The following is a 26407-nucleotide window of genomic DNA, read 5'->3' as shown; positions in this document are numbered from 1 at the left end:
ATGAGACAGGCTGTAACTCCAGCTCCAGGGGATCTCTGATACCACCTTCTGGCCACTGTAGGCCCCGATATTCACATGTGTACATATATACATAAATTTAAAAAATAAATCTGAAAACAAAAGGAAAGAAATTTCTTCTAAGTTCAATCCTGACAATTCTCAGCTGTTGGCCCCGGTAGCCAGGCCTGTGGCCCATTGTACCTCTCTGCCCAAAGCAATTCAGCCCTGTACACTGGCTTTTATGAGATGTTACAGACTAGTGTTCACATTTCCTTGCTATGCCTTTAAGAGTTACAAGAATGCAAGAGAAGTTTGGAAAGAGAGGTGGGGTCTCCTAACAGAACTTCTTGGAAAAGGATCCAAAAGATTTTTGCCAGAAACTGAACTGAAATTCCAACGCTGAGAACTTGAGGGTGGCCTGTATTGAGTTAGGCCTATGATTGGACTGCACAGTCCATTAGGGAGGAGGAAAACAAAAGTAAAAGATCTGGGGGAGGGGAGGAAAGACCTCCCCACCCGTTTCCCAATCAATACACCCTAGACCTGGAAGCAATATGCAGCCACTAGCCTGGAAAGGGTCTGTGCATGCCCAGGCTGAGGGCAGCAGCTGCTGGACCCAGGGAGCTCTCTGCACCAAGTGAGCAAGCAAGGCCTCCAGGGACTGACTTGCCAACAGCTGGACTTGATCACCAGCTTGAAACTGAGATCATGCACTGCATAGAATAACAAGCAGACTTTGTTCTCTGGCTGTGCGAAGCGTTGTTTTCCAAGGAATTGCCACAGCAGCAGACAGAAAAGCAGAGATCACTACCTGGAACCTTGAGTTTCTTTAGAGAAGCAAAGTGTAAGAAACTCTGCTGCTGGGGAGGGTGAAGGATGATGGTGGCTCTCCGGGGAGCTTGTTTACTGGTTCTCTTCATCTCAGCATTTCTGCCCCCACCACAACATGCCCAGGACCCAGCTATGGTACACTACATCTACCAGCGCTTCCAAGTCTTGGAGGTAGGTGACATGTGTTCCCTTCACTGGGAGTATGCCTCTTGGAAGTCACTCTATGGACTTTCCTGTCAGCTAGGATGCATGTCTTCCAGATACAGAATGAATCATTGCTATGATTACATTTACAGACTTGCATAGCCTAGCAGCTCAGGATAACACTTCCTGTCCAGACCGCTCTAGACTTTGAGTGAGGCTTCACTCTACGCTTTGCCCTGGCAGTTTTCCTCACCTGTAAAATGGATGTAGACAGAATTTAACTTCAATTGATATTCTGAAGATTAAAAAAAAGAAATTTCTACTTTGAGAAATGGGGGATGTTTTATCCATACTCAGAACATGGCCTTACCAGCTAAGTAAATTTCCAGGTTGCTGAACGTTTAAAACCCAGTAGTTCAGTCTTCAAAGCATATATAAAATTGTAACTGTAGTCACACTTCATTCATCTTTCACTGTATTGGGATGCTAACTGATTCTAGCTTTTCTTTTTCCGTTTTTATGATGAACTGGTAACTGATCATAAAATGTAGTATCCACAGAGACTGATCATGAATTTTTACTTTTTAATCTTAACTGGATTTAGGCTGAGAAGTGGGATTTTTTTTTTCAGGAAATGTTAAACATTGAGCTTTCACCTTATTAGAATAGGCAAAAACCGGGGGCTGGGAACACGGCTCAGTCGGGAGAGTGCTAGCCTAGTATGTAGAAAGCAATGGGTCCAATGCCTAGTTCGGCATAAGCCCGATATGTTGGCATGTACTTGTAATGTCAGCACTCCGCAGATGGAGGCAGGAAGAGGACCACGCAGTTCAGTCATCTTTGGATACATACAAAGATTGAGACCAGCTTAAGTTACATGGGTCCCTATCTTAAAACAAAAGCGAATGAACAAAATTCAGTATTTTTATGAGCCAGTCAGGTTCTTGGGGACAAATACAACCTTTCAGTTTAGAATGACAGGCTCTTACATGAGTTAAACTGGCATATTATGCATCTTCTTTCAAGGACACTGTTATCTCAAACATTTATTTTCTGTGTTTTCCTAAAAGATCTGTAAGTTGAAATGATGGTGTTACCTAGCTATAGTCTCAGTAAAATAAGCCCACAGAGCAATCCAAACACATTTCCTCACATTGTCCCGGCAGAGGCCCGGAAGCTGTGCAAGAAGCGTTCCCAGGACCCAGGCCTCTTACTGCTCTACTGCTCTCTTTCTGGACCCACCACCAAACTAGCCTGCTTAAAACGCCAAACATCTGCTCCGGCTTCAGCACCAGCTAAATTCCTATGCATTGTCCTTTGCTGCTGTGAGAGTTAAACATTCTCTCATTGCTACACAGAGTAAGACATTCTCAGCCCTGAATGTGGATTTGGAAGATCAGATATGCTCTGTAGACACTTAGATATGTTCTGTAGAAGATAAAGATATGGCCGGGCGTTGGTGGCGCACGCCTTTAATCCCAGCACTCGGGAGGCAGAGGCAGGCAGATCTCTGTAAGTTCGAGGCCAGGCTGGACCGACAGCCTCTAAAACAGAGAAACCCTGTCTCAAAAAACCAAAAAAAGGAAAAAAAAAAAAGAAGATAAAGATATGTGCTTCTCTGACCACTAGGATCTAAAGTCAAGTCCCAGGTGACAAGCACTTCCGGCTAATGCAGAAGCTTGACAGCTCAGGGATAAGGGTCTGCTGAGAAGGTTATGTGGGAGAGTAGGAAAAGGGAAAAGAGATACTTGGATACTTAAGAAATATTAATATTCATTTTCTCCCTGTCTGTGTCCCTCTCTGTCTTTCTGTCTGTCTCTGTCTCTGTCTCTGTCTGTCTCTGTCTCTCTCTGTCTCTCTCTCTGTGTATCTGTCTCTCTTGTATGTGCTGCTTCTACAGCTTTTCATGTCTCTAGCTTTTTCTCTTCCAAGTGAAGGTGCCCTACATAATTATCATAATTATGTTTAGAGTAAAAAGTTTTACGTTCATGGAGAAGGTTTTGGTCAATGCTGCCAAGTGAGCTTTAACTACCAACTCTGTGACCCAGCAACCCATTTCCATTCATTTACTCTTCTCTTCACCAAATATTCATTGAGTATTACTACAGCCTTAGCTCATGCCAGATTTAAGGGAGTGTAACTTATTTCTTGAAATCTAGCCTAAAAAAATAACTAAGGGCATAAAAATGTAGAAACATAGGGTTTTTTTTTTTTGGTTTCTTAACACTGAGTGAGAAAATGAAGACTAAATGTTTCTTTAAAGGTGTTTAATGGAACAAACAACAAACAATGGGGTTTCAATTAAAAAGATTGCACCTTATTAAAATTATGTTACATATGGATAAAGAAAATATACATATACAATGTTGTTCAGCCTTTAAAATGGAGCTCAGACATGACACTGTAGATGGACTTGCTTCTGCTGCTAAGTGAAATAAGCCAGCCATGAGAAGATAAACACTGAATGAATGATTTCACTGTTCATTTAATTTGAAAAGGTTGAACTCATAAAAACAGAGATGTATGAGGAATGAGGGAGGATATACTGACAAAAGAATGCAAAGTTTCTGTTAGAATAAGTTCTTGTGGAAGAGAAATGACTCAATCAATACCGTGTGCTGTCTAAACATGAGGACCTGAGTTCAGATCCCCAGCATCCACATAAAAAGTAAGGGGTAGAAATGTCCATCTGTAAGCTCAGTGCTGTGGAGGTAGAGCCAGGTAGTTCTCTAGGGCTTGCTGGCTAGGCAGTCTAGCCAGCCAGTGAGCTTCAGATTCAATGAGAGACAGTGCCTCAGAGCATAAGAGGTCCAAACGATTGTTAAAGACACCTGATGCTGCCTTATGGCCTCCACATGTACAATATACACACATAAACACACAGATACACACACACACACACATACACACACACACACACACACACACACACACACGAAAGAGTTAAGTCCAAGAAGTCTATTGTACCTATCATTACTATAGAAAACAGCAATATGCTGCCTACCTGAATACTGAGAGAAAAGATTTTTACCACTTCAAAAGTAAATATGAGAAATAATACATAATTATAATAATATAATAATTATATGTAAATGTTATCATTATATCAGGAAGTTAAAATAAACAGATATTTAGTAAAATCATATGCAAATATATGCTTATATATGTCACAAAAATATATTGGGAAACTAAAAAACTAGTATACTAAATGTCAGTAGCACCTATGAATTTAGGATTATGGGTTACTTACCCCCTTTTGATGATACTTTTCTAATAATATGTTTCTATGAACAATAACTATTTGTATTACTTGAATAATTGAAATAATTTACAGTAATTTGGTAACTTTGGTAATTTACTTCCTATTTGAAGCAAGGGCTGGAAAAATGTACCCAAACAACAAGGGCATACATTCAAGACTTCCAGGAATTCTCAAAAAACATCTCCATCATGCTGGGGAGGTGTCAGACCCACACGAGTGAATACAAGAGTGCAGTCAATAACCTGGCACTAAGAGTGGAACGCGCCCAGCGGGAGATTGACTACCTGGAGTACCTCCGCGAGGCTGACATATGCATCGAATCAGAGGAGAAGACACTGGCTGAAAGGGTGCTTCAAGCAGCCGAAGAAGAAAAGAAGATCCGAACTCTGTTGAATGCAAGTAAGGGATTCTTCTACCGCCCCTTATGGGCCAAACACTCTTAGAGAGATGCAGGCAGTGTGCAGTTAGGAAGCGTGATCAAGAGATGAGTGAGAACTGCGTGCATTTCTATGTGTATGGACTGGGAGCCACGTGGCAGGGGTCCTGCGTCCCAACAGAATCCCACGTCAAGAAAGTGGCTTTCTTTCCTCAGGGAGTTTCTAAAGACCTCATGGAAGGTTATGTCTATAGTCTGAGAGGCAGCTTTGGGGTCCTCCCCAGATGACTTTGGTTTAATAGATCCTTGTAGGGAGAATGGATGCTGGTGCGGGCTACATCAAGTGCCCTGGTAGCAGAGAGCTCCTGCCAGTGTAACAAGCAACAGTCTGAAACCAGAAACTGTGACAACCAAACCTCAGGACTCGGTACTGCATCAAATTGCTGATGTGGGCTGTCTGGGGTGGTGGCATTTAGGAATTTGTCCCCACCCTTTTCAGTTCTAGGCTGTCAGTAATAGTATCTCATGGCTCATACTATAATAAGTATCACAGCTGAGAAGATTTGTCTGGTGTGTGAGTCCATTTCATTCAAACAGTAAGGCTCCCACCTGTATTTTGTATTCTAAAAAGATTTCACTGCAAATAAGGTAACTATTCATGTGCTAATTACACTTCCAAATTTGGAGAAGTTCATCAGGGAAATAAGATATAATCAGGGTCATCTTTGCTTTTAGGGCTTCACATACCGTCACAGTGTAATCCTTTTAAGAACTTATGGGCCATTATAAGAAGGGTCTTGGGGCAAAGATGTGGCTCAGTTGGTAGAGCACCTGCCTAGCATGCATGAAACCCTGGGTTCCACCTCCAGCATGAGGCAGAGGCAGGAGGATCTGCAGTTTAAGGATAGCCTCAGTTACATAGTAACTTTAAGGCCAGTCCAAGCTACAAGAGACCTTGTTTTAATACTGGAACAGAGATACTATCCCAGGTACCAAATGCAGGTGATGAAGTATCATATGGTCCGGGATAAGGAGATTAAATGTGACTAGAGAAACCCCCCAAGTATTCTAAGCAGGGAAATAAATGATATAAAGGAAGAAGCTATGACCAGAGAAGACAGACCTGTCAGAGATATTGAAGTAATTTAAACAAATTATGACTCAGCATGAAGTCTCACAGGATAGAAAAAAGCTGTTAGATTTAAAAGAGATTCAGAGTTGAAATCTACACGTTTTGGTAACTGACAGTTGAAAGTATAGGATGATTAAGAGACATGAATCCAGGATACTTTCAAGGTTTGGGACTTAGGTCATTAATTGATTGATAAGAAATCTGTTAAGACAAAAAACCCAGAAGTAGTTTGGAAGCTTGTATGACTTGACAAATTTTACCCAAGCACTTACGTCTTCATTTGTTTTTTTGTATCTATAACTGAATCATCCAATGTAATTTATAAAAATTTACTTAGTTTAATTAAAAGTTTTCTAGTGTCTGGGAAGTCTAAGAATATGATGTGGGTATCTATTTGGCATCAGGGGAGGGCCATCTTGCTGCATTATGACATGGAAAGGCATTGCAAGCTAGCTCAGAAGCCCCTTTTATTTATTTATTTTTGTGTATGTGTGCATATGGACAGGTGTGTGTGTGTGCATGTGTGCGTGTGTGCTTGTGGAGGTCAGAGGTCAACTTAGGATGTTCTTCAGATGCTGTTTGTCTTGGATTTATTAGACAAGGTCTTTCATTGAGAACTGGGGCTCACTATGCTGGTTGACTATTGAGTTCTGGGGGTCCTCTTGCCTCTACCTCCACATTGCTGAGATGTATGTTCCCTAATGTTGCAGGATTCCTGCCTGGGTTCTGTTGCCAGTTCAGCTACCAAATATCACACAAGACACTGTATTAATTATGAAGCTGTTGGCCATTTGCTTGGTTTCTTACTGGCTATCTCTGACTTAAGTATTTAACCCATACTTGTTAATCTAATTATTTCTCTTACTGGAGAAAAGGGTCTGGACTTCTTACTCTGGTGGCCTATATCGTGTCTGCCTTTGTCTCTCTCTCCCAGAATCCTCCTTGACTCCTAGTCCCACCAATCTTGCTTCCCTATTGGCCAACAGTGCTGTATTCAAACCAATCAGACACATATTTACAGAATGACATCTCCCAACACCCTAACACCAGGATGTTGGTTTATTTTTCATATTTCGTTTTTTCTTAAAGAGCCACTAATACAATCATAAAAGATACTCCCCTCAATTTTCACAACATTACCTAAACCTAATTATCTCCCAAAGGCACCACCTCCAAGCAATATGAATATGTGACTTTAAAGAGCAAGCCCCCAGTATGTGCCCTTTGAGGGAGACACATTAAAACTATAACAATTTAAAACTTCAAAGTTTCTTATTCATTTTTTGGCTCACTGCTCAGATTCTCCTCCATCTATGCCAGCTCCATGAGAGCTTAGAGACTCTACTGCAGGGCTGATGCTGTGTCTCCAGGGCCTAGAACAGAATATTTGTTCAAACAAATAATTATCAGTAAAGAAGTAGGTGAGCAAGTAAACAAATGGATGGAGTGAATGCCAGCACAGCTTATTTAGAGTTTCATCGAAAAAAAGAACACCTTAGTCCTGAGTCTGAAGAAAGAGCCGGGTGCCTTTCCTATAACATGAATCAGCTGATCGAGTTGGTTGAGCAGGGATCATTTTCAGCCTTGGCCTTGTCCTGCAATGACCTTTATTCTCTGAGAGCACATGTTGGGGTGACAAGGGAGCATGAGAATAAAAAGGAGATGGGAAATAGGGTCGTTGCTGCAGGGTGAGCACAGGGACTTCTTCCACATGGTAGAGGGATGGGAATGTAGCTCAGTGGCAGAGAACTGCAGGACTTGAGTTTAATCCTCACCTCCAGTAAGGGAGGTGATGAGGGGAATGAGGTGAAATATTGTCTGAGCTACAATGTGCCTGAGCTTTCACAGAGGATCACAGGCAGGCGAAGCCCAAATGGCAGGGCTGTGTCCCTGAGTTTTTCTATTTCTGGGGTACTCTCAGACCTGCAGACGTTGAGGTGAACCCTTACCCATTCTAGCTAGAGTACAGCAGAGTTCCTGACACTAGAGTTCATGCTTTCTCAACTCCATCCTCTGTCCCACTCTGCAGACACCAGAGACTGTCATTCACATGGCTGTCACCTCTGGAGCTCTGATTCGGTGATAGCTATTTAAAACTGGGCCAACCCTCATTGTCTTTCCCTGGTAGACGGACATTTCTGCAACCTGGGCCAGTTTCCTTACTGCTTCTCCTGCTTCCTAGATCCCCACTACTGTCTCACAGACCTTCTCACTTGTGTATGCCTTATTTGTCTACCAGACTGCTACTAAAGATCCTGACATCATCTTCTCTGTATTCATGGAGGGTAGAACAGGGACCTGACATGGAGGGAGAAGGGCAAAAAAAAAAAAAAAATGCAAGTTGGGGAGGAAAGGGTTTATTTGGCATACACATCCTGATCACAGTCAACTACTAAGATTAAGTCAGGGCAGTCACTCAAGCAGGAGCAGAGGCAGGAATCATGGAGGAACTCTGCTTACTGGCTTTTTCCTCATGGCTTGATTAGTTTGCTTTCTTATATAGCCCAAGACTACCTGACCAGGGTGGCACCACCTACAGTGGGGTGGACCCACTCATGTCAACCATCAATCAAAAAATGCCCTCACAGACTGGCCCACAGACTAATCAAAAGGAGGGTCCCTCTTCCCTGGTAACTCTAGTTTGTGTCAAGTTGACAGAAACTAACCAGCATGTGATCCATTATTTTCAAACAAGGCTAGACTTAGAACATTAGGTTAGTAGCTGGGCATTGGTGGCACATGCCTTTAATCCCAGCACTCGAGAGATAGAGGCAGGTGAATCTCTGTGAGTTCAAAGCCAGCCTGGTCTACAGAGAGAATTTCAGGACAGGCTCCAAAGCTACACAGAGAAACCCTGTCTCGGAAAGAAAAAAAAAGAAGGTCCCCTTTCCTACACTTATTTTATTGTGGTGGTGGTGGTAGTGGTTTGTTTGACTATTCTGGTAGTGACTATACCAGATCAATTTTCTAAATCTGTATAACAGCTCATCATAAAGTCAGTAGTGAATCAGTGTCCTAAAACAATATAAATTGATTGGCCAGGCATTGGTGGCACATGCTTTTAATCCCAGCACTCGGGAGGCAGAGACAGGTGGATCTCTATGAGGCCAGTCTGGTCTACAGAGTGAGTTCCAGGACAATCACCAAAACAATACAGAGAAACCATGTCTCAAAAAAATATATGAATTGATTATTGCAGAGTCCACACACGGCTTCTAACTGTATGACCAAGGCCAGGAGCTTCCTGAGGCTCTGGCTCTGTAGGCTCACAGCATGCCACTGAAAGGCAGTGTTTTCCTTCAAGAGGTGCTTAACTCCTCTTTTAAGAATTTCTGTATCTGATCACATCAGCCTGTCAATTATAATCAACCTTTTGATTAATCAGAGTCAACTGATTTGAAGCCTTAATAATTACAGAATCCTTGAACCTTTGTCTGATGGTACCATGTGATCACAGTGTACACCCTCTGATTTGTCCAGGTCCTGTCTGTGCTCTAGGGAGAGAGTTGGTTATGTGCAGTCTATACAGGACAGGGATCTTGAGGGCTACATTATTCATTTAACTCAGAGCTGCAACAAATACTGGCAAAAGCCACTTTGGGAAGAAAGGGTTTATTTTATAGTTCCAGGGGATGCCATCCATCATGGCAGACATGGAAACAGCAGGTAGCTGGTTATATTATGTTATCAGTCAGAAAGTAGAGAGCATCGAATCAACCATCAATCAATCTCTCTAGCTCCCTTCCTTCCCTCTTTCTCTCTCTCCCTCTTTCAGAGAGTTAAATTGAACCTAGGACCTCATCACTCAACTATATCTTCTTGGTGGTTACCTTCTCCTTTTTATACAGTCCTGGGCCCCCAGGCCATGGAATGGTGCTGCCCTCTTGAGGGTGGGTCTTCCCATTTCAGTGAACTCAATCTAGAAATGCCCCTACAGACATATCTAGAAATTTGTCTCCATTTCAACACTTATTTTATTTTACTGTTTATTTATTTTATGTAGACAAGTGTTTCCCCTGCATGTACGAACATGTACCACCTGATGCTGAGGACATCAGAAGGCAACCAGATCCCCAAGCCCTGGAGTTTCCAGATGGCAGAGAGCCTCCGTGTAGATGCTGGGAAGAGACCTCAGATCCTCTGCTAGGGCAGCCAGTGATCTTAACCTCTGAGCCATGTCTCCATCCTTCCATTTTGATTCCAAGTCCCATCAAGCTAACTGTCACAATTAACAATCGCAGGGACCACTTTGGAATTCCACCTACCACCATGCCTTAGTTTGAACTAATTATCTGAACTTGTCTTTCTTGAAGATTCTACTATTCCTATCTTCTTTGCCTACAAGGACTATGACAGTCACGAACACCTTGGGATTATGGGTCAGGGAGGGCTGAGGCTATAGGGTTTCATTCAGACATTCTGACTCTGAACATTTCTTTGGGAAACCTTAGAGAATGCAGTAAAACTACCTTAGAAAATTCTGTCTTGTACCTAGGATACAAGTGAATTCTAATGCGTGTTAGAAGAATGGTTGTCTTCTTGCAGACATTTCTCAGCAACTACTAAGGACCATGTCCTGAGGGACAGACAAGATAACTTTTTACTAAGCAATTCCCCATGGAGCTGTTCTAAAGCCTTCAACCTTTACTGTTTTCCCAGATGAGGTCAATATGGATCCCCAATCTGAGGAATGTTGAGATAAGTGAAATTCTTAGACTCTTAACTCCCCACCCCTTCTCTCCCCACCCCTTTCCCACACATACATGATTTAGAATAGAAATGAGTGACAGATTTTAAAGTCATTCCCAATGTTTGGTGCTAAGATCATTGTCAAAATAAAACTTCGTCCATTATAATTGCCTGTTATCACACAACCCCACAGCCCCACAGCCCCAGACACCCAGATTGAGAATTTATCCAGCTAAAGCCTTTCAGAGTCCACAGACTGCATTCCTGAGTGGATAAAAGTATTGACCTCCTTTTAACTTCTAAGTAGCTTTTGAAAAAGAATTCTCAAGGCAGTCAAAACAAGCCATTATAACAGATTTTATTTTCTTTCTTTAGTCCAACTCCTTTTATTGCAAGGAAGCATGGGAGTAACCTTATGTAACCTTCACCCTGCTGCTGTTAGATAACTCATATCTTTTGTTAGATCATATTTCCAAGAAGTCTGTGGAATATCTGGATGCCTCTGGAATACATTCAAGTAGACAGCTGCATGCCTGTATTCAAACCCACTACAAACAAAACGAACAACTCACTCACTGAAACACCTCACTCACTGAAAACTAAAGAAAACATCTCTGTGAGACAGCCCTCAAGGTCCCATGGGTTCTTGATGAGTAGAGAAAAACATTAAGAGAACTATGACTAACTTGTAAAAGATGTATTAACTATATAGGAGGGGACTGAAGGTCTGTCTGCAGGCAGAAATGGAGGAGATCAAAAGGGTGCATGTGCGTGCATGTGCACACAAACCCAGTGTTGCTGCATTCTGGAGGCCAGCAACACAGGACATATGTGTACAGTTTAGCTGCTACTGTACATTCCCTAGAAAGTGCAAGCCCATGAGTCAAGAAAGGTTTCTATTTGTGTTTTTTCTTTTGCTTACTCATTTAAAAATCCTGTTTCCTGAGAGGTTATTTCTAGTACTATGAATATTAACGAAAGGTCCCCAAACATGTCATCTGGTAGCTTTTGGTTCCGGTTAGTATGGACACTCACTCATTCTCTCTTACTCAAGTATCAAATAAGTTCAACAAATGTCTAACTAAATTCCAGATACATTTTGGACTTGTGCTAACATTATGGAATACTGTCTATGGTCTTTGTTCTTCTAACCACTTATAGTAAAGTGGAGAAGCAATCTAGACACAGAGGAAACGGTCCAGAGTGAGTACTGCTGATGGAGGGATGTATAAGGTGTCACAGAAACACGTTAGGTCATAGGGTCAAGGTTGTCATGATAGGGATGGGGCTATAAAACTAGAAAGTAACCCTCAGACCCAGTTTTAATCACAGAAAAGAACTCATTAGATGAGGTCTAGAGAGCGCCCTAAGCAAATGAAGCTACATGTAGCAGCACAGTTGTGCAATGGAGCTTGTTGTGTCACATGGAGCAAATTGTTTTATAGAACTAAGGCAGAGCAGGAGACTGTGGGAGTGGGGGGAACCAAAGGATAGCTGAACTTCCATGCTAAACAATCTCCCATTTGCCAACTGGACAAATGGGAGTAATGAGAATAGTAGCTAATATTTGTTGATTCTAACTAAATTTTAGGTCATCTCCAAGCAATGTGTGTATCTTTTTTTTCTTTTTGGTTTTTACGAGACAGGGTTTCTCTGTATTGTTTTTGGAGGCTGTCGGTCCAGCCCATCCTCACAGAGATCTGCCTGCCTCTGCCTCCCGAGTGCTGGGATTAAAGGCCTGCGCCACCACCACTCAGCGCAATGTGTGTATCTTAATGACAATTGTCACGTAACTGACAACAATCCCACCAGTTAGGTATAACCACTACCCCATCACCCTGTGTATCCCTGGCTGTCCTGGAACTTGCTATGTAGATCAAGCTGACCTCAGACTCAGAAATCCACCTGCCTCTGTCTCCTGACTGTTGGAATTAAAGGTGTGTACCACCACTGCTTGGCCATTTTTACCACATTCTTTTGGCCAAATTCCAATTCTTGCTCCAGGGTCCATCCTTCCTCTACAAATTCTGGTTGCATCTATATTGGGTTTTTGGTCTTGATGCTGATGGAAACAGGGAGCAATCAAGATCAGCTTTTAGTTATGCAAATGTGTGTGTGAGAACAGAGAGTCTGTTGGTTGATGAGTCTGAGGAAATGAAAGAGAACCAGCAAGAATGCTACTAGAGTTCAGGTTGAGATGAGTATGTCTTAGATCATCGCACAGTGAGGCAAGAAGGGAAGGAGAAAGTCATCTACACTGAGTTTTCTATCCAAAAAGGTCAGACAATGGCAATGTCACAGCTAGGAATGGAAACCATGCCTATCCTTTTTTTAGTTTGCTAAGAAATTTAATTAAAAATCAACAAAAGGGGGCTGGTGATATGGATCAGCAGTTAAGAGCATTTATGAATTGTGGAGAAGACCTAGGTTTGGTTTCCAGCACCCACGTGATGGCTCACATTCATCTGTAACTCTAGTTCCAGGCGATCCCATGTCTTCTTCTGACTTCCAATGATAACAGGCATACATGTGGTGCATATATATACATATATATATATATATATGCATACAGGAATAACACCCATACACATAGAGTAAATATATGAAAAAATGTAAAGCAAAGCATTGAAAACTCTGTGTGTGTGTGTGTGTGTGTGTGTGTAAAACCAACTTGTCCTACAAATGAGAAAAATCAAGGAGTTTATCATGATAACTTTGGAATGCTTGAGATGTTGCAGTCAGCAGATAGATACCTGATGTAAAGTGGCAGTTGTTTGAGATCAGAAATCCCCCAGATGACTGGCCAGTTCCCTGCTTTGCCTCACATGAATATTTTCCAGTCACAATGCTCTTGAGTAGCCATTCTCAAACGTTCAGCCACAGAAACTCCTTTGCCATCTTAAAACTTATTCAGGGCATGCTGAATTTAGTTACACATACTGACTTTGCCACATTCATAACTGAACTAGTGATGTTGTAGCATGTACCAGACATTCTTCCAGGGAGAACACAAAGTAATGAAACAGATATGACAAAGTCTTGAATGTCACCACATTTACTTTCTGTTGAAGGAACTGTGACAATAAATATACCAGCAGATGAGTATATAATGTATCATAAAAACGTATAGACACTCAAGGGAAGAAAATCTATTACAACAAAGAGAGCTGGTTTCTTCTAGAGAAGAGTGTATCAGAAGGAAATTTGGCCACATTGGGGTTCAGCTATAGGAGCCCCAAGGTGGAAGCTGACTGGACTCACACTCAGAGCTTAGACATCTTCCTGGCTTTCAGGAATTTTCCTAGTGCTCTCTGCTTGTTGCCGATGAATGGCATACACCTAAGTAAGTGAAGAGGCATGGATCAGATTTGTTTCCTTCCTCATACTCTACTGCTAATCATCAATAAGGCTGACTAGGTTTGGTTTTAGGTAACTTAGAATATTCTGAATTTAGCAACTGAAAATGTGGGAACCTAGAAACACCTGCAATAAGTGTTTACTGAGAGGCTCTGTGTAGTCATCAAGATCAACACATACTGTGTTATTGTACTCCAGGCCCTGCTAATATGACATACATGGCTCTCCAGCAACACCAAATCAGTGTGGATCACTGAGAAACATCCCACACAAGACAGTCATTCTGTTTTCCTGCCATCCATCCCCTGAAGCACTCAGACAGTGAGATAGCACTTGCTGATGTATTTGCTTTCTAAGTTAGCATAGTAGAAATTGGGATCACGTGCTTGGGCAGTGACAAACAACTGCACTATCTGAAACTAGTCGGTTCCTGAGTGTAGAGCATAAACAGAAAAGGTCTGGATAGTGAGGTAAGGAGGAAGAAGATGAGAAGCAGAAACACAAAAAGAAAAGGAGGACAAGGAAGAGGAGAAAGTGTTGGGGGAGGAGACTGCTTACAAGGAAATCTCTAGTCCAGCACAAAGCCTGTCGTAGTACTTTTCTATTGCTGCCAGAGACACAGTGACCACACCAGCCTATAGAACATGGTTCTCAACTTTGGTGAGTCAAACGACCCTTTCATAGAGATCACAGGTCAGATATCCTGCATGTCAGGTATTTACATCACCACTCATAACAGTAGTAAAATTACAGTTATAAAGTAAAAATGAAATAATTTTGTGGTTGGGATTAACACATCATGAGGAACTGTATTAAAGGGTCTCAGAATTGGGAAGTTTGAGAACCACTGTTATAGAAGAAAAAGTTTGTTAGCATTTACAATTTTAGAAGGAGAGTCAATTACCATCATGATTGGTAGCACGGCAGCAGGCAGGAAGGAATGGCACTGGAGTAGTAGCTGAGAGATCACATCTGATCTACAAACAGGAGGCAGAGAGACAGAAAGAGCTAACTGGGAATGACATGGACTTTTGAAGCCTCAAAGCCCAGTGATGCATCTCCTCCAACAAGATTATATCTCCTAATTCTTACAAGTCAGTTCCACCAACTGGGGACCAAATATTCAAACATGTGAGCCTAATGGGGCCATTCTCATTCAAACTACCATATTGTCCTTATTGTCCACCCTGAAAGAGGGCTACATAGATGAAACCATTCATTAACTGGGACAAGAGTAACAAAATTTATAACAAAATTTTATAACGTGGTGAGAAGTGCTCATGGCTTTAGAAATATTTTCTTTATTTTAATTAATTTATTTTTTACATTCCAATCCCAGTTCCCCCTTCCTCCTCTCCTCTTGCTTCCCTCCTTCCCCTCCTCCCATCTGTTCCACAGAGAGGGTAAGGCCTCCATTAGAAAGTCTACTAAGTCTGTCCCATCATCTAGTTGAGGCAGGACCAAGACAGCTCTCCACCCCCACACTCCTGTGTGTAGGCTGGGCAAGGTATCTCTCCATGTAGAATGGGCTTCACTAAGTCAGTTTGTGCATTAGTGTTAGGTATTGGACCCACTGCCAATGCCTCATGTATTGTCCCAGTCACACCATTGTCACCTATATTAAGGGAGTCTAGTTCGGTCTTATGCAGGTTCCCCATTTGTCAGACCCAAATCATTAATCTCTCACTAGCTCGGGTCAGCTGATTCTGTGGGTTTCCCCATCATGGACTTGACTCCTTTGTTCATATTATTGCTCCTCCCTCACTTTAATTGTATTCCAGGAGCTTGGCCTCTTGGTTAGTTGTGGATTTCTGCATCTGCTTCCACCTTTCTCTGGAAGAGGGTTCAAGCTTCTCTGGGGTTACAGCCTGTAGGCTGGGTATCTTTGGCTTTATGTTTGGTATTCACTTATGAGTGAGTAATGCTATATTTGTCTTTCTGGTTTTGGGTTACCTCACTTAGGATGGCTTTTTCTAGTTCTGTCCATTTGCCTGTGAATTTTAGGATGTCATTTTTTCTTACTGATGAGTAGTCTAAATGTAGATTTTCTTTATGCATTCTTCAGTTGAGGGGCATCTAGGCTGTTTCCAAGATCTGGCTATTACACATAACATTGCTATGAACACAGTTGAGCAAATGTCCTTGTGGTGTGAATGTGCCTCCTTTGGGTAGATGCCCAACAGTGGTATTGCAGGGTCTTGAGGTAGGTTGATCCCTAGAGAAATCGCCATACTGATTTCCACGGAGTCTGTACAAGTTTGCACTCCCACCAGCAATGGAGGAGTGTTCTTCCTTCTCCACATCCTCTCCAGCATAAGTTGTCATTGGTGTTTTTGATCTTAGCCATTCTGATTGGTGTCAGATGGAATCTTACACCTTTGGATTTCAACATGTGTGGTTTGCATGGGCCCCTATGGTAACACAGACAATGGACTGGGCTGAAGTAGGACCACTGGCTTAGTCATAGCCTTTGGCAGTAGCTTGGGCCTGTTTTTAACCATGGCCTGTGTGGTAGCACAGCAAGCCACCCAGATCAGCAAGGTTCCAGGGGCAGCATGGACCTCAGATACCAACATGGACTCAAGTGGCAGCCCAGACCCCAGGCAGCCATATAACCTTCAATGGTAACAGGAGTCACACACATCAGCACAGACCCTGGCTGTGGTATGACCACAGACCAAGGCCCAGATGTCACCCAGCAGGCAATCCACAGGAATATTTTCTTATATATATGAAACACATGTTCCTCATTCCAAGACACAGTCCTTACACAGCTTAGCTTCAAGTCTGTTCCTCCCTTGCAGAAGTGACAGGTACTGTGGGGCCACCTTCTGGAAGTAGATGTCTTATCATATTTGAGAGATCATTGCTTTCCATGGTCTTTCTCTGGGCACACCAGTATACATGGCTCCCAACCCTTCCTACCACACACTGTTCCCTACATCTGAGGCTCACTGAGAGTGTCCTGGCTCCCAACTTTGAGTTCAGAAGACCCCTTCACCACTGACTAGCTGTGTGACCTTTCCAAGAAACTAATGCAAGCCTTAACTTTCTTCAGTTGGAAACTAGTGATTAAAATATATGACAAGGTTACTTATTATAAGAATCACATAAAATATTATAAAGTCATACAGTACAGTAACAAATGTATTTTATGTATTTGTAAAATATTTAATAACCTACTCAACCCTTGTACTTGTTCTTTTACATGGAGTGTCATAGGGGTATCTTTAGGAACCCACAAACCCTCCTTGCCGTCCCCTGTACAACCAGTCTATAGTTATTTAAGAGCTTAAAGTCACTCACTTCTTCTTGGTGATCAGCATAGGATCAGGGAAGACCGGTGGCTTCACTTCAGCCAGATTCAGCTGTGTTCCGGTAGAGATGGTGCCCTGAGAATCAGGGTGCTGTTCCACCTCCACATTCCCTCAGTCCTCAAGAGCTCACTACAGCAGAGGCTCCTTCTGCCATGTGCTCCTGAGATGTTTAAAGTCCCTGGATTCCTTTTCTAGTGTCTACCTGCCTACAGTCAGGTCAACCATGACAATTTTGACACATGAAAGCAAACCATCATGTTGTTGGGGCATGTTAGGAGGACTTGGCAGTTCCTGGTAGCTGAGAGACTTCTACAACTCTCATCCAAATCTGGTCTCTGGCACAGCATGAGCCAGGTAAGGCCACTGTGCCTCCATCTAAAGAATTGGCTTCCCGGGATGTGACTCTGTCCATCTAAGCCTGCTCTCCGTTCTATGTGTTCTCTGCATAAAATCTGGGATCTATTTTTTTAATGAAATAATGGATTTGAAAGTATCTTAAAAGCTTTGAAGTGCTTTATGAATTATTATTTACTTAAGATGGTTCTGTGGTTTATACCCTAGCAAAACATCTAATATTTTATTTTCTTCACTCAGCTGCTGCACTGAATCCTCAAAGCGTTGGGTTAGGCATTTGGTATAATATTGAACATGAAGTTGAAGACCCTGTTTTTGGAGAGTCTTGTGAGGGAGACAGATACTAATCTAGTAAAGAAGCAGATAAAACAGTTAGTGTACTGAGTGATCTCAAGGAAAGAAGAAGCCCACTAAGGTGATGAGACTTTGCCAGGTATGGTAGTGCAGGCTTATAATTCTAGTACTTGTGAGTTTGAGGCCATCCTGTGGTACGTAGTGAGTTGGAGATATGCAGAAGTGGGTTAGTTGAAGAATGAATGGGATCCAATCTACTCTGCAAAGTTCAAGGAAAAGAGTGTTCCAGGTAGAAGAATTCTAAGTACAAGATTACTGAGTCAAAAAGAAATTTGGCATGCTCACAGAACATAAAGAAACTATGTAATCACAACACAGTTAGCCACAGAGGATGGCTCACTAATGATAAACAAGAGTCACATTTCACACTCTAGGGTAGAGGATTAGGATGCTATTCTAAGTTTGCTAGGGAAGGAGAAAGTTTTAAAATGTCTGCTCCCTCTTTCTGCTTTGTGGAAAGTATGACATGTAGATGAGCAAGCCAGATTAAAATCAGGGAGACAAATCAGATACATTTACAGTGATCTACACAAGAAATTATGACTCAGGGTTTGCAGAGGAAGAGTAGGTGGTAAGATATATAGTTGAATATTTTTATTGAATTTTGCAAAAACATTTTAATATATTAATTAATACTTTGATGATTTCATATATGCATGGATACAATATATTTTGATCATTTTCATTCCTACTCCTTCCAGCTCTTCTCAGCCCAACCCAAGACTCATTCCCAACCCACCTCCTCATGTCCTTTAAAAATTATTATAACCCACCAAGTCCATTTTGTACTGTCCACATGCACATGGATGTGAGGCCATCACCAGAACACAACTGACCTACTAGGAACCACACCCATAAAGAAAACTGGCATTACTCCTCTAGATATCTTCAACTATCAATAACCCTCTAGCTAGGGATGTAGCTCATGACCCTAAGTACCACCACCCACTCACCACAGCTGGAAGAGTGATTGGATTGATCTTATGCAGATAGAGTGAGTGCAGTAGTCCTGTCTAGTCCTGATGATAGTGTTTCCTTCCAGTCCTCCCTGACCCCTGGCTCTTATAGTATTTGTGGACCTTCTTCTGTGGTGGTCCCCGAGCCTCGAGGGGAGGGAGTATGATATGTATGTCCCGCTTGTGGTTGAGCACTCTCCAGATATTTACTTTCTGTGCATTGACCAGTTGTAAACTCATTGTCTTCTATTGCACAAAGAAACTACTCGGATGATGTCTGAGAATTGCACTAATGGTTGGGTATAGAGATACCAATTTATAGAGCAGTTTGAATCTATATCCATGTAGCAAAATAATAATAATTGTTTCATCCCTGTGACCTGTGGCTCCCTAACAATGGGTTCTTGGCCAGATTTATAGAGATCTACCAAAAAGTCCCAAATTAGAATTGATGACCTACTTTCGCTGAAATGGCCAGTAATGCTGACCTCTTGAACATAGTCACAATGATGTTTCCAAGGGGCTAAGGTCATCTGGAAGATGGCATACTTAAAGGCCAGGTGGAAGATGCTTATACCACTCCTGTTTATATACCACCAGGCAAAAACAGCCTAACCACAAAGAAGACTGTGAAATATAGTTTCACAGGCAATGAGGAAGAGTGAATTGAAATGGAATTGGAGGAACACAGATCATGATCTCTGCCACATTGTCAGAGGATAAAATGGAGAAACAAACAGGCAAAGATGGGGGAGAAGGCATAATCAAGGAAGAGGAACTGATCAGTGCTGTCATATTACAGAAGATGAAGTAACATCCTCACATAAAAGATTGGCAGGAATTTTTATTTAGGAGCTCCCTGATAGCATTATCAAGGACAGATAATGTTGTCAGTGAGAGTGGGAGGTGAGAAAGTAAACATGGAACATATAGACTGTTCTGTAGGAGAAGCTGGGGGTTAAATGGTGGGAAAGATAAAATATCCAGAGGTTAGCAAGTTGGAGATACTTATTTGTTATTAAGACAGGATCTCACTATGTAGCCCTGGAACTGCTATATAACCAAGCTGGTCTCAGAGTCACAGAGAGCTGCCTGTCTCTGCCTCCAGAGTGCTGAGCATACACACTGTTTCCAACCATGAGATTTAAAAATAATAATAAGCAAGATGCATGCAAGTTAAGACTAAGGGGCTAGTTATGAAGAAAAAAATGAAGATTATAAGATGATTGAGGAAGCTAGAATATATATACAGTGATTGTATTACTTACCGAAAGGAGAAACAACATAGCTTCCTCTAGGAAAATTCTATAATTAAGTAGCAGGAAATGGAGGGAGTTCAGGTCTAATGGTGTTTACTTTTTCAAAGGAGTACATGCCTGTTTTCCATTTTTTGTGCTAGGATTCTCTGAGGGAAACTCTTCTGTCAGAAACCATGGTATCGTATCAGAGATGAGAGGATAGTCTCTACTAGTATTAGATCTGAAGGCAAGCAAGGTTCTTCAGGTCTGTTGAGTCTTCTAGAAAGTAGACAGCTCATATTCATAAATAATCTGTTCTTTTTCTCCTGTCTGACTAGGCTGTGACAACATGTTGATGAGTATAAAGTCCCTGAAAATAGTGAAGAAGACCATGGACCCAGATGGCTCTTGGATGAAAGATGCTCGTGGTAACTCTGCAAAAGTGTATTTATTAATTGGATCCAGAAACAACACAGTTTGGGAATTTGCAAATTTGCGGGCATTCATGGAAGATAGTACCAAGCCTGGTCCCCGGAAGCTAATCTTACCACTTTCCTGGCAGGGATCAGGGCAAGTGATCTATAAAAGCTTTCTATTTTTTCACAATCAAGGAACTTCTAATGAGATAATTAAATATAATCTGCAGAAGAAGATGGTGGAGGACAGAATGCTTCTCCCAGGAGGGGCAGGCCGAGCCCCCATCTATCAACACTCCCTATCCACATACATTGACCTTGCTGTGGATGAACATGGGCTTTGGGCTATCCACTCAGGACCGGGTATCCAAGGCCATTTGGTTCTCACGAAAATCGATCCGGACACTTTGGGAGTAGAACATTCATGGGAAACACCGTGTAGAAACCAGGATGCTGAAGCTTCATTCCTCCTATGTGGGGTCCTTTATGTGGTCTACAGTTTTGGTGGACAGGGCCCTCACCGTATCACCTGTGTCTATGATCCACTGGGCACTGTTAGGGAGGAACATCTGCCCAATTTGTTCTTCCCCAGGCGGCCAAGAAGTCACTCCATGATCCATTACAACCCCAGAGATAAGCAGTTGTATGCCTGGAATGAAGGCAATCAGATCATTTACAAACTCCAGACTAAGAAAAGGCTGCCTCTGGAGTAATGGATGGCAGCTTGGAGGGAGAGTTGTGAGACTTGGGCAGCGGTTTTCCAGAATACTGAGATCACAGTCTCTTTACAGTGTAGTATCCTTCTGGATGCAAACAGGAACAGGATCTAAAAGTTTATATACATATTATTCTTTTCCCCCAATGTCACTGCATTGGGTATCTTTTGAAAGCATAAATGAGGCCATCATTCTGAAGTTTTGACCAATAACCTGTCCCCATCCAAATCTGATGGAGATTAAGGCTTCCTCCATCTGATCTATCATAGTCCCAATCTTTCCTTATTGCCTTCCAGCATTTTCTCTGAGTCTATTCCTCTTCCACCAATTAGGATATTGCCACTCCTGACCTCAACTGATTTCTTCTTCGGCTTTCACTTGGGCTCTACCCTCTTATTCAAATGTTTATAAATACATTTTCATTGCCCGACTTTATTAGTTGCTTTTCTTGTTGCTATGACCAAATACCTGGCAAGAAGCAACTTATGACACAAAAAGGTTTTGCAGGCTTATAGTTTTAAAGGGAAGCCATCCACAGTGGTATACCCCTTTAGTACTGGAACTCAGGAAGCAGAGGAAGGTGGATATCTGTGAGTTTGAGGTCAATATGGTCTACAATGTAAGTTCCAGGCCAACCAAAGCTACAGAGAGAAATCTTGTCTTTAAAAAAAACATGGATGTTGTCCATCACGGTAATAGTGAAGTGTTGTAGCAGGAGCATGAGACAGCTGTTCATATTACATCTGCTATCAGGAAGCAAGCAGCAGTTGAGAAGTGGGACTGCTCTAAGAAACCTTAAGGCTTGCCCTCATAGTAACTCACCTCCTCTAGTTAGGCCTCACTTCAAGGCCTGTACCCAGCTGGGAACTAAATGTTCAAACACAGCAGCTTTCACTTTGAGACCATAGCACCCAGGAAGCACTATTTCTTGTTGATTTTCAATTTTTATTTCCTCTAGCCTTGCCCTCTGCCAAGCCAAGTGGATACAGTATCAAATTAAAACCAATAATAGTGGGATGATACTTTCTAGTTACAAAGACTTTTAACATTGTATAATTCTCTTTTTGCCTTTGTAGATATGTACAAATCTTTATAGTTGCTAAGCCAGAGATGAGAGTCCAGGTGAGTTATTCAAAGTAGCAAACTATAAAATGAAAGAGCTAGAAAAGACTGCAAACATCATAGTCCTTTCCATCATCCAAGGAAGGAAGTATCAATTATATACTTTTACCCACCTATCCTTAATCATTATGTCCATCAGTTCAGCCTAAAAATAAAAGTTTGCCCCTTAGGCAGTTGTCATGTCTGCACAAGGTCTTCTTATACGTCTTTCAAAGTCAGCTTTCTCCGGCAAACCAGCCCAAGGGTAAGGACAAAACTCTAGCCTCATCTTGTCTTTCTGCTGCCTGCTTCTTAATTCTTTCTTTAAATATAATAAAAGTGAGATTAAACAAATAACCTCATCGGGTTATATTTGCCTATATCCCCCCAGCACAAAAGCTTTCCAGTATTGTCTGTGTTGGGCTTACTGTAAACAGATCCCTAACACACCAAGGCCCTTGGTAAATATACTAGTCTGGATGGAAGCCAGGTAGCAGACAAGCAACTTTGCCACAGCAGGCATGCCGGGCTTTATAGGGGGTAGTTGAGAGGGGCATCTGCAAAGTGTTTCCCACATGTGTGTCCCATTTGGCTGATTCTAGGTCACAAGTGAGGCTGTAGTGCCAGCCTGTGTCATGTGCTGAGGGCTCTGCCTTTCCAGGTTGGTCACATGACAAGGCTTGCTTTGTGTTCTTGCAGCTGTTTATATGACTTTGCCAAGTCCAGGCTGGGACCACAGGCAGTAAGAGAGATACCACCATCACCACCACCACAAACCATTTGAGTAGAAAGGAACAGCCCACAGTTCTGATGAAATGGCCTGAGAACCCAAATAGTTTGCAGAATAAAGCAGATATGAATGAATAAACATGACATAACTACTCCATGAATCTAGGGATCAATACCTGCTTTATGGGTAAAGTCACATTACCTACCTCGGAGATAAAGAAAGTGACCTACTCATATGGAAGGGTGCAGGAACATTATCAAAGGAGTGAGTTCTGTACACATGGCTCCTTTGAAGTCAAGAGAATAGTGTGCTTGTGGCGTGCTGTCTGGCTTCCATTTGGGAAATGCCTAATCGACAGCTCTGCAGGATACACCTCTCCCAAACTGCTCACCCTAGTGTAGAGAATCTCTACAGGTAGAGTATCTCTTTTAGGTGAAAAGTTCCTTCCTAAACTGCACATAAGGCCGAGAAAGCCAAGTTTATATGGCATTTTGCAAAACAATTGTATACTTCTGAGAAAATACTAGCAAGAAACAGGGACCCTTAGGCTACAAGTGGGATTTAGAACTACCCAGTTAACACAGGGGAACTCATGTGAACTGTGCAGGCTCTGCCTGCAAAGACTTAGACTTCTCAGCTATTTTAAGGAAGTGAAAGAGCCAAAGGGTGTCCTGTTGTGACACAAGTCTCATGGGCCCCAGCTTTTCTCTGCTGGCTTTGCCTTTGCTCTGGCCAGGTCCCTGCAGTGCTCACACACCTGTTTGCCAGAGTGCTTACGTTCTGTTCACATGTGAATCCTCGGGCCACATCAGCAATTTTAGACTACCAGGGTTAAGAAGAAAAGAAAAGAAAAGCTGTGTCCTGTAGAATCTGTCAGCACTCCTGTGTAAGCCACTGGAGTCCAGTTTAGTAGGAACTCCTGCCAGAGTCCCTGGTGTGGCTGCCATCTGAGGTCCTGGGGATTTTAAGTAGCTAAAATGAGCAGCCTGTTCCTGGAGGCCCCAGTAGGGCAAGCACCTGTGATACAACCACAGGCCTGCACACTGGAGGTAGGTGCTGGGACTCTGTCTCCAGGGCACAGTCCTTTGGGATTTGGAAATTCAGACCCTATGGGCAGATACCACCACAGTTTTCTTTGGCTTGCTAGTACCTAACCTTGTTGGACACCGGAAGTGTTATTCACAAGACAGGACACCAGATCTTTTCCTAGGTTGTCAGCCACTAGAGGTCACGAGAGGTCGCAGGGGTTTGAGCGCAGTCAGACCTAAGGGTGACGCGGTGCCCGCCAAAAAACAAATCTCAATGGAGTCGCAACGGCCCAGTGTGTGTGTGCGTGTGTGTGTGTGTGTGTGTGTTTCGGTGCTCCTCTCTGCAATTCAAGTGTCCTGCTTCCACGCTGTCACTTTCCGCGTCCCGCAGGGAAGTGGCTAGGGGCCGCCCTACCGGCCGGAAGGGTGCGAGAGTCCGAGGTGCAACCAGTGGGTGGGACTCAGGGATGGGCGTGGTCTCATGGGAGGGGTGGAGCTTGAGACCCGCACGCGGAGCGCTGCCTGGGGGCGGGGCTGACCAGGCAAGTGGAACTGGAATTGTAGCTCTTGGGTCCCAGCGGGCCACAGAGGGAGAGAGGAGGGGTGACAGAGGGGCGGTCCTAGGGGAAGGCCAAAGCAGTCAGAGAGCCACACTCCGGGACCAGTCTCTCGGGGGCCCCCGCCTCTGTCACGTGGGCGCCGGACCTAGTCGGTGCTGGCGGGTCGGCTGGTTGGTTGGCAGTTGGTCCTTGGGCCAGTGGCCTGTCGCTGGATTCCCGGCTTTTACGTTGGAAGGTGAGAGGGACACGGGAGCGACCCGCACACCTGAGCCTCCGGGAGAGACGCTGCGCTCAGGCATCCAGGTCAGTGTGCTCTCCTGGAGCAGGTTCACCGCTATCCCGGCAACTGAGCGCCCCAGATCCAAGAGACACATGGGTGATTTGGGGGTTCGTGGGCCTTTAGACCTCTGAACATTTTCAAGACTTGGGGACACATTTATTTGACTGGGAGACTAAAGGTTGTAACTCCTGTGGATTTGCTTGCGTTCCCCACCCAACCCGAATGTGCCACCAGCCTCGTGCTTTTCCATAGGTGCAAGGGTGGTCCCGGGATACTGGGGTGTTCCGAGCGATTATGTCCCAGCGTGGTGCCCCCTGAGAACGGCAGTGGCTTCAGTTGGTGGTGGTGAGGAAGTTGAGGACGGTTCACCCAGGTTAATCCCTGTTCTGAGCATTGGTCCTCAGCACCTTGGCCAGGAGCAGTTTTGTATATCAATTGCGGAGTGCAACAAGCTTCCCAAAGACTCAAGGCACCGAGTCGCTGTAGAACGGGGTTGGGATGTCAGGATGCTTCTATTTTAAAAAGTAGGTCCTCCTCCCTCCTTCCATCCCGACTCCAGACCCGTAGTTTTCCCTGCGATGAAAATAAGGTTATATGTTTAAAAACAAGCATTTCCAAGATTCAGGTAGGATTCTATGAGACATTCAACTCTTCCTTTTAGAGCATTGAGATAATTGATATGGATCAGCCTTCCTCTGCCATATTTTGGTCTTATTCCTATCAGTCTTCATCTCTCTTGGCTCTGAATTGATTATACTACAGATTTTAATGTTTCTAAGGTTCCCATGTATTTTGTGAAGTTAAGTGCTCAACTACTGGAAGGAACTCTCCACAGATCTAATTAACTTACAGTCTTGGATTACTATTGTTATATCAAAATGATATATAATTAGAAATTTATTTCTTTCTTCATCCTGGGAGAACCAGCCTGTTCATACTCTATTTACATTCATATTTAAATGACTTTAAAGTGGACTATTATTAAGTCTTTTGCTATTATCTTAATTTGGGATTTTATTTAGTGTTGGTGGTGGTAGGGACTGGTGAACTAATTTAAGACCTTGTGAATACCAGCTAGGCAAATGCTCTACCACTGAGTATTACCTCCCAGCCCTCACATAATATATTAGTGGTATTACGTTGAGATTTGATGATGTGCCAATTTTAGTTTATTGCTTCTGGTTGAGACACGCTCAATGCTACTGTGTGTTGTGGCAACTGAGGCAGATGTACTATGACTTTAAGAGTGGTTAATTTAAGCAATACTTCTAAGAGTGGCAGGAGAAGGCGGGAACAAACTTGGAGAAATTCTAGGTTTTTTTTTTCCCATCAGAATAAGGAAAACCTGGGATAGTTTTAAGAAGATCAATTCATGTGAGGTACCCCACTGGAAGACATTAGGGATGACTTGTGCCACAGAGAGAGGCTTATAAGGCTAACTCAGTCTGTCTCCTAGAAGTGGTTACTGTTCCTCCTTGATTCCTGACTTGAGTGATAGACTAAACAAAACAACAAACAAACAAAACCGAAGGTCCCAGCTGTTGCCTGAGGCAGGTACGAGCAAGG

General features: G+C 42.9%; 2 protein-coding genes across 6 annotated transcripts in view; both read left to right on the top strand.

Moving 5' to 3' along the window:
• Positions 1-518: 518 nt before the first annotated feature.
• Positions 519-22600, top strand: Olfml1 (olfactomedin like 1). Its single transcript, XM_005075724.4, has 3 exons — positions 519-1002; positions 4348-4636; positions 20349-22600. The coding sequence occupies exons 1-3, from the start codon at positions 877-879 to the stop codon at positions 21137-21139; spliced, it is 1206 nt and encodes a 401-aa protein (XP_005075781.1). The 5' UTR covers positions 519-876; the 3' UTR covers positions 21140-22600.
• A 2025-nt stretch (positions 22601-24625) lies between these two features.
• The window catches only part of Ppfibp2 (PPFIA binding protein 2), a 139705-nt gene continuing 137923 nt past the window's right edge, over positions 24626-26407 (top strand). For 2 of the 5 annotated variants that reach the window (XM_040756744.1, XM_040756740.1), the window contains exon 1: positions 24626-24864. The gene's annotated coding sequence lies outside the window, so the exon portion shown is untranslated. The remainder of the gene's footprint in view (positions 24865-26407) is intronic. The other 3 variants (XM_040756749.1, XM_013117543.3, XM_013117545.3) reach the window with 3 other exon arrangements.

The sequence above is a fragment of the Mesocricetus auratus genome, unplaced genomic scaffold (assembly GCF_017639785.1).
Source record: "Mesocricetus auratus isolate SY011 unplaced genomic scaffold, BCM_Maur_2.0 Super-Scaffold_4256, whole genome shotgun sequence".
NCBI lineage: Eukaryota > Metazoa > Chordata > Mammalia > Rodentia > Cricetidae > Mesocricetus > Mesocricetus auratus.
Note: the sequence above shows the minus strand (reverse complement) of the source record. Positions and strands in the feature narration are given on the sequence as shown.